The sequence below is a fragment of the Notothenia coriiceps genome, unplaced genomic scaffold (assembly GCF_000735185.1).
Source record: "Notothenia coriiceps isolate Sejong01 unplaced genomic scaffold, NC01 NC01_scaffold00005003, whole genome shotgun sequence".
NCBI lineage: Eukaryota > Metazoa > Chordata > Actinopteri > Perciformes > Nototheniidae > Notothenia > Notothenia coriiceps.
In genome coordinates, this window is record NW_011337704.1 from 1 (window position 1) to 9,011 (window position 9,011).

The following is a 9,011-nucleotide window of genomic DNA, read 5'->3' on the forward strand; positions in this document are numbered from 1 at the left end:
GCTGACAGAAAAAGTTTGAAAGCCACTGCTCTACTGTGACATGTTACCGTGTAATTCAAACAAAGCAGTTAACCATAAAACTGGAGGTGTGTTGAGACGAAATTAAAAAACACAATTATTTCTTTTATTCAACTTTATTTCACAATTGTATGCCATTTATTGTGTTCTTTGTCATAATACCACACACAAATGTCAACTGGCTAAAACAATATAAAACATAACTTCCACAATTTTTTTCAGTATTTATATTATATACATGCACTCATATATTTAGAGGCAAAACAATTCTCAGGCTTTTTCGCTTACTCTCTCAAATGCACTTTCACTTCCTGTCGTCCTGCTGGTTGAGAGGCCATTCCAATGAGGATCCTTCAGCTTCTGACGCCTGATCCACTCATTTATACAGGGTTGTAGTTGATTTTGTGGGAGAACATAACCAAAAGTGACGCTTTTTGTAATTGATGGAGCGCCAAAATGAACACATTGACCGTTTTTGAAGCAGATGAGAAACTGGTGTTGAATGAGCAACACTGACTTCCAGTTGGATTTTACATCCTCCTGTAATGCTTCCCTTCTCTGAGCTGGACAGAGCGCCACTTCCTGCCAAAAATAATCACGGTTTTAGCTTACAACCAAGCGCCAGGATTGTCTTTTACCCGGCTTCGTATTTTTTTTGTATGCTTTTCCGGAAACTCAGGTGATGGATATGTGATAGGAACGAGACAAGGGATCAGGAGAAAAATGGGAGGATTCACTTCCATTGTTCGTCTGAATGCTTTGTCCCAGTTCCCACCCGTAATCATGAAACACTATCTACGATACCTGGGGGTTTGATATTAAAAGAAAAGAAAAAAAAATTGGAAGTTTAACAATAAACGTAATCTCCACGTCCGCCACAAGCGAGATAACTACACACAGAGTGGCTTGGACATTTCTACAGCTCTGTCGATACGATATTATGACTTTACAGAATGAATGGAGGCATGAGCAGGCTTTACAGCACTCATGATAAAACTGGAGATTATACAAGAGTTACAAATGACAAACGGCATGTTTGCAGAGGGCCATCAGCGATGCCTTAAAAATGCTTACATGTTGAGCTTTAAAAAGAGAAAAAAAAGAGGAGACCTAACAGGCTCTTGTCACCTGTTTAATAATGAGAGAATACTCAAAACTGAATTCTTATTGGAGTGGTCCGTCAGGTGTGTCACCTCCTTCAGTTCAGGCTGTGGGCGGCCGGCGCTCCTCTCTATGTGGGGGCGAACTTCTTGGCCTGTGCCCTTACCCTCTTCTCGTAGTCCATCCTGTTCTGACTGAAACACAAAGAGATGGAGACATTGTTCATTTCTAATGTACGCTGCTAATTTATTCAGGAGGTTACACGATAACATATCAGAGTAAGGGCTTGGCATTATATCCATATCATCATAGTGCTCGTCTGCGCGTGAAAGCAAACTGGGAAGGAGTTTTAATCACTCGATGTTTCGCCGCACTATAGACATTACGGCGAGACACCCCAGGTGAATAGGGTAATTTTTTTAACTTAAAGGTATCAGCTAGAAAGAAATTTCTAGCTGATACCTTTAAGTTAAAAAAATTACCCTATTCACCTGGGGTGTCTCGCCGTAATGTCTATAGTGCGGCGAAACATCGAGTGATTAAAACTCNTTCTAATAAACCTTGCATTGGGTTGGTCACACAATTCATTCTCTTGTGCTTTGTTCTATCTGAATTATGATAAGGAGTTATCACAAGCTGTTTAGTTGTGCTATCTTACAATCAATACTGTGTGTCGCCAATGTAACCGGTTAGAACTCGAAGTGGCGATGAGGTCTTAAAATGTATGGAAAGGGTCTTCAAAAAGGTCTTAAAAGGTCTTACATTTGACTTCAGGATTCCTGCATATACCCTGTTCTAGTAGGATATGCATGTCCCTATCAAAGTGTAGGATATTCTGCTCAGATGTTGAACAAAGATATTATTCGATCAGAGCAGGAAAATTGCAAAGTTTTGTCACGAATAAAGTACATAACAGATTGTCTTGTGTTTTAGAGATGAATTAAATCACAAAGTAGCAGTTTTTTACAACGACTATGTTGTACTGTGTATGAAATCTTCAGTTTTCCCATGTCAGTCTTGCTTCAAGCTTTAACATTTTTACTTTCTTTTCACTGACTTCCTCTCAGGCAAGTTTGAGCCCCCAATATTCCACCCGAATGTCTACCCCTCCGGCACCGTGTGTCTGTCCATCCTGGAGGAGGACAAAGACTGGAGGCCCGCCATCACCATCAAACAGGTCTGAACACTCTGTCTCTCTTTAACTTGTACAAACAGTTGGTTTGTTCACGTTTGAACCTGTGAACCTTTAGGCTGTGCAGTGTGCTATTGTCTCCTTTTGCCTCCTGGGTAAGGTCTTCTAATTGTAGGGTTCAGTGTCTGGACAAAGCGTTTGTGTGTACTGTCAAGTTGGAGTAACTGCTGTGAAGAAATGAATGCACAGGTTGTGTAGTTTCCATTTCACCAGCTCACTATCACACGCTGACCGGAGGATTGTTGACTTTGTTTTCAGATCCTGTTGGGGATCCAGGAGCTGCTGAATGAGCCCAACATCCAAGACCCAGCACAAGCAGAGGCATACACAATTTACTGGTGAGTGGGACTCTTTTGAGGACGTCTTACACACAGTAGCCTATCAGTTAAGCCGGAATCAAACATTTTAGATGTGTGCTCTTGCTGAGTACAACACATTGTATTCATGTTTTACTAAGCAAGGGGGAATAGGGATGCAGAAACTTTAAGTCAAGTCTATCTTCAAGTTATTTTACACTTAACTTGAGCATATTAAAGACTTAGATATAGACACATCCAAAAAGAATCCCTCTTAATCATCACTCATGACCCACTAGAGGTGTGTGGTGGGGTCAAGAATCAGAAACCGGTTTATCACCAGGTAGGTTGACACGTACGAGGAATTTGACATGATGTCGTGTGCATACATTAAAGTAAAACAACAATTCAAAACTGATAGAGCGGAATTCCGTGTGCTTATAGTCGGGGACAAAAAAAATAGGCCAGCAATGCTATAAAATGAGGTAAGGTAAAGGATACCATTTATGACGATATAAAATGATATAAAAAAGTTACAATAATATCAAAAAAGNTAAGATAGCACAACTAAACAGCTTGTGATAACTCCTTATCATAATTCAGATAGAACAAAGCACAAGAGAATGAATTGTGTGACCAACCCAATGCAAGGTTTATTAGAAAAAGAAACCATTAGAAAGTAGTATTTGATTTAGGCTTTGTTCCCAAGAGATAAAACCAAAAACGATATATATGTTAACACTTTTCTCGTTCTTAATATAGACTATAGAGGAGCAGCATCGGCCGGACTCCGCTGCTCCTCCCTGCAGAGAGTCTGCAGCGGTGTGTGTCAGCGACGTGCAGTCAGGGGAGGCACGGATTGGCCATCGGGAGAATCGGGACGCCGCGGCTTACTTAGCATGTGGGACCAGACAGCTTTGATCCCCATCGACAGAGGTGATTCTAGAGTCTGTGGGTCCCTCGAACCATCTTTCATCACCATCAGTGGCGCCCCAAAACACACTCCTCCTCCCTCCGCTAAATTGATTTATCAACTTTTAATACTTTTTAAGACCCCGCGGACACTCTGTAGAAACATAGCTCAATAAAGCTTTGATTAACTAACTTCTTAGCATACACTATACAACGATATGCTTTTGAAATTGAAAGCACAAAAGCAGTGTCTAAATAGACATTCTGAATACAATGATATAATGCAAGTGTTGAAAAAAACTGCCATCCTTTGCTCAAGGTTCGTATTCAAACAAGACGGCAAGGTACCGACTTTCTGAAACTATGTAGCAGGTGTGGACTTATACTCACATTTGGGCGGAGAGGAAGGGTAGTCGTCTTTGAACAGCATTCTGAGTTTATAGAGTCCTCCCTCCCACAAAGTCTAATGAAGAAAACAAACAAAATAATAACTGCTTTAGTAAACATACAACGAAATAGAAACAACTGCAAAGGACTCAAGACACACGAATGACCCGAAGAACAATGGCCTATTTCAGTGTTGTTCTGGACTAGATCTAAACCTGAAGGGGGCAATTAAGTGGATTTATGATTTAAATGTATTTTACATGTACCATTATCAGGTTATCCCTAATATGCATGACACAGATATGAACAGCTGTAATACACGTTGATTAAGATGCATGTACCATAATAAAAGGACAATCTTGTAAAATTCTGCCATTAGAATGATTTTAACTGAAGTTTTGCAAGTGGCACAGAAACTACACAGATTGCTAAAGTATAGTCAAATGTTAATGCATGTGGAAGATTCTAATGCTGGTCTACTTACTCCTTTCTTCCCTGGAATGGCACACTCCCAGTTCATCAGGTTCATGGTTCCATCAGGGTTCTTCGTGGGCACCGCAACGAAACCCTGTGTAGTTTAAAAGAGAGACAACACATCACTAGGGAGTGTAGTCTACTTTGTGCCAGAACCAATCATGGGCATGATGGTATATGAAGTGTAAAGTAACCAACGCATTTACTCAAGTACTGCACTTGAGTATACATTTGAGGAACTTGTACTTTACTTGAGTATTTCTATTTTATGTCACTTTGTACTTCTACTCCACTACAGTTCAGAGGTGAAAACGAAAAGTGTACTTTTACTCCATTAAAATGCATTCAATAACCGTAGTTACGTTGTAGATTATAATGGGAAATATAACCAAGTGTTAAATTAGACTTGAGTTCCACCTGGAGTAAATTCACAAGCTACCCTGCAGTATACAAAGTCATTCAAACTAGCTGCACCTTTACCAGCTTTGAGAACACTTTCATGATCAATCATTATAAAACATATCATATATATTATTCTGAAATGGACCAATCTGCAAAATGACTACTTTTTACCTTTGTACATTAAGTACATTATATATGTTAATAATACCATTATGTACTTTTACTTGAGTAACATTTTGAATGCAGGACTTTTACTTGTAACAGAGTATTCCTACACTCCGGTACTTCTACTTTTACTCAAGTATAAGATCTGAGTACTCCTTCCACCTCTGAATATGAGATCTTAGAGACGATGCAAAGAGTTGATTTGAAATAAGGTTCAACATGCTGCTGCTACTTACAAACGGATGGTCTTTTCTCCAGGCTTTTCGCTCCTGTGACAGTCTGCTAAGCGCGATACCAGACATAGCTGCTCATCAACGCCTCCCTGTGGAATAAACAACCCAAAACAGATTAATTATCCAATTAAAAAAAATCACCAAAGACAAGTTAGTTAACCCCAATTCACTGTTCTGTAAAATCAGTACATGGTAGCTACAGCATTTAAGGTTTGCCATTAATATTGAATGCAGACAATTGTTGGTAAATAGATATTGTGTTTTTATATTAAATGTTGATTATTTAAAATTATTTAGTTAGAGGCTTTAAATAAGACCAATGTTTGTTTTTTTGCCTCATCCATCACTGTTTATCATTTGTTATGTTTGTGTATTATTAAATTGTGCAAAAACAATTAAGACACTGATTGACGTTGTTATGAGGCTACCGTTAGTAGAAATTACAAGCTAAATCAAGCTAATGTAATCCATTACAAATGGAAACACTTACAACACGTAGAAAAAAATTAAAGGGAACATTGTAGCTCAACTTACCTCCCTTTTTATTCGACTAAATATCAGAATTACGTGGGTTTTACAACGTTAGCTTAAATGCTAACGCTAATGTCGCTGTTGTTGACGGCGGACGTAAAAAAACACCCTTTCGACGGTTTGAAAACAAACTGCCGGGCCAGTTAGGAAGAAAAAGACCAAACGGAATTAAACCTGTATTATTTAAACATTCCCCTTGTAATCTGATCGTCATATATCGGTGTTATTCTTGACAATTTACCACAGTTGTGTAAAACAATGTGACTCGTTACACCGTTTCGACAGCTAGCTTGTCGCAAGGAAGGACCCCAATTTGTTTATTTCCTGAGGACCTTCAGGCAGTTGACGGGACACACGTCAGAGTTGTTCGGCCATCTTTGTTGTGGCGTTCATTATGGGCAGTTCTCGCCTACGGAGGATCCACTCATTTGGACTCGTTCCTCCTTAACGAATCACCTTTAACTACACGTTTTTTGTTTAGTTCATTTATAAATGTCTTATTCACATCAATATATATTGCATCTATAACATCTGGGTAGTATTTAGTAGGCATGTGCACTATTTATAAATATTATTTAAGTAGATGGGACTGAATGCTATTATAATATAATTGTTGTATCAAGTCAAGTAAAATGTAAGTTGCGCTTTTAAGTCATGAAAGATGTTGTCTTAACTGCTTTAAGATTATTGATAATACTTTAAAATACATTTAAACAAAGGTGCTACCTGCCTATAACTATGGTTCCTCAGGTTCAGTAAGCAAGTTCACTCCTCGAGAAGAATCGTTCAAAAAGAGTTGTTCGTTCTCTTTTGCCCAGTGGTAATGGCCTTTTGTTTTTCTATTTTTTTGCTTTTCACCCCCAAGGAGCATAGCAACAGCTGACATCACAAAAAAGTATTGTTATTACCTATAATGTTAAAAAAGATGCCAAATTGCAAAAGACGATGATGCAGGTTGAAACAAGTGCACAGGTTTTGATGCAATCTCCTAAGGCACTCTTTAAAAAAAGAGTCTTACCCACTAGTTTATTAATTATTTTTGTTACATTAATACACATTTATGGTCCTATTTGAGTCAAATATTATATATTTGACTGGTACACAAAGTCCCACCGTTGTGTAACAAAAGACTCAATGCAAAAACGTTGTTCTGAAAATCGGGCATATTGCCAGACACCTCAAATCAAGAACAGGAACCGGACTGAACCAGTTTTGATTTCCTCTGCGTCAGCATCCCGGTTTTTTTCCTTTTTTTGTTGAAACAATCTGAGCAGAACCTGCATTCTTTTTGAGGGCCTATTATCTCCTTAATTTGTATTTATTTTTTAAAGTTTCACAGTTCACACCAAGTTACATATAAGTAACTTTGCAAAAATGTAAAAAAACAAATTGCACTTTTTTGGCATCGGAATCAGCACTAGATATAAGAAAATAGGTTCCTTTAATTCAGATGAGTTGAAAGGAAGACTTGATCAATAATTATTTATCCAACCTACAGTGTGCAGCCCTTCTGAATTTTCAGGTTATCGAATAAAGGAGTTGTGCCTCCATGTCATGCACTCTGGACATATTTCAAAGGTAAAAAAGAGATGACACTGTGCATGGCCAAATTTAGCATAACAAAACCAACCATTTATTTTCACATTTGTAACATTCATCAATACATCAACTTGACCTGCTTCCATCATGAAATTGCACTTATTACAACAATAAAATGTCCCCTATCTTAATACATTTTAGAGTCCTTTAACTACGATATTATTGAGACACAAACAAAACATTCATGTTATTTCCAGATATTGCAAACCATTCTAAAATATGAAACTGTAAGGAAAGTCAGATACGTTGGTAGATAATTAGCTCCTGAAAAGTGTTAAGTTAGTTATTACGTTTCGTAACAAGCTCCTAGCATGTACTATCTCCCCAGAATAACAAGAAAGTACACTATGAGGCTACTGTGATACTCTTTATCTATCACTCTTGTACTAAGAGCCTTGCTTCTTATCACACCTTCTTTCCCTCTCCCTCTGATATGATATACTCCGGAGATGCCCTTTTAAACCATTCAGACCAGGAGCCGTCATAAACACAGACCCCTGGGTGCCCGAGCATATCAGCAGCCAGAACAACGTGGCAGGCCGTGACCCCGGAGCCACAGGTGGCCCAGAGCGGCTGCTGCAGATCCACCCCCGCCGCGCTGAACAGTTTGGACAGGCCTTCAGTGTCCAGCTGCTTCCCAGAGGCGTCCATGAAGGAAGGGAACGGCATGTTGATGGTACCGGGGAAATGACCCGGCAGTGTGTCTGTGAGGGTGAAACAGAGGAGTGAGAAACATCTGTGGGAAAACCTTGGGCAATACTGACATTACTCAAAGAAAAAAAACACAACTTGAGGATCTATAATCTGATATTTCTTGAAGTTTTCAGACACATCTCATTGAACTGATCGGCAGATAGTAGCTTAGTCTGCATTGATAGTTCAGTTGGCATCAATTACAGTTAGACAATCTTTATCTTGCACTATTTATTTTTTTATTACGTATTGTATGTTGCATTGTTAGAGGAGCCAACATCTACGCTATTGTGCATGAGACAATAATGAATATTTAAGAGCATGATATGTGGATAAATACATGTAGTAGCGAACTACAGTATGCCTTTTAAACATGCATTGTATACCTGTGGTGTTTATTTTTATTATTTTATTATCTTTGCTTTGTAATGTCTGTTGTAAAATTATATAATGTGCTTTTAATATATTTATTCCTAAAAAGTCTTTTAATTTGTTTTGTAAAGCACTTTGAATTGTCGCGTACAGAAAAGTGCTATATAAATAAACTTACCTTGCCTTGCCTTGCCTTGCCTAATAAGTGGACTACTACTCAGTAGGAGAATGCAACTGAGCAGATAATGTCAAGTACTTAAGTATGATTTTGAGGTTTTTGTAGCGTCTTTACTTGAGTATTTACATTTTTTATACTTTTTAGACAATATTTTACTGGTTTGTTAGAGTTACTAGTTACTTTACAGATTCAGATTATTGACGCATATAAATATAAATAAAGAAGTAAAATAACGTTATATTTTTAGGGATTAAGATACAGGCCACTAAATAAAGTAGTTAAGATCTCTACATAATGCATACATAATTACAACCAAGATATATAACACATACAATTATGAAAAGGCCATTCTGCAAGATGAGTATACTGTTGGAAATATACTTTGATACCAATACTTTTGCCAGTACTTTTACTAAGTAAGATATTTTATTACAGTGTGAATGCGGTGCTTTTATACT

The 9,011-nt window shown here is 38.0% G+C and overlaps 1 protein-coding gene across 1 annotated transcript; it reads right to left on the reverse strand.

The window, feature by feature from the left end:
* Positions 1-118: 118 nt before the first annotated feature.
* On the reverse strand, positions 119-6,034 carry LOC104942742 (SUMO-conjugating enzyme UBC9-like). The gene is made up of 5 exons (XM_010768019.1): positions 5,715-6,034; positions 5,184-5,269; positions 4,391-4,474; positions 3,890-3,982; positions 119-1,360 (listed from the first exon to the last, which is right to left on the reverse strand). Exons 2-5 carry the CDS (start codon positions 5,247-5,249, stop codon positions 1,250-1,252), a joined length of 354 nt encoding a protein of 117 aa, XP_010766321.1. The 5' UTR covers positions 5,250-5,269; positions 5,715-6,034; the 3' UTR covers positions 119-1,249.
* Positions 6,035-9,011: the final 2,977 nt, after the last annotated feature.

Coding starts and splice junctions, on each gene's coding strand:
- LOC104942742 (XM_010768019.1), bottom strand. CDS start 5,249: ATGTCTGGTATCGCGCTTAGCAGACTGTCACAGGAGCGAAAAGCCTGG. Junction 4,475..5,183: donor GGAGAAAAGACCATCCGTTT/GTAAGTAGCAGC, acceptor TAAACTACACAG/GGTTTCGTTGCGGTGCCCAC. Junction 3,983..4,390: donor CCATTCCAGGGAAGAAAGGA/GTAAGTAGACCA, acceptor TTTCTTCATTAG/ACTTTGTGGGAGGGAGGACT.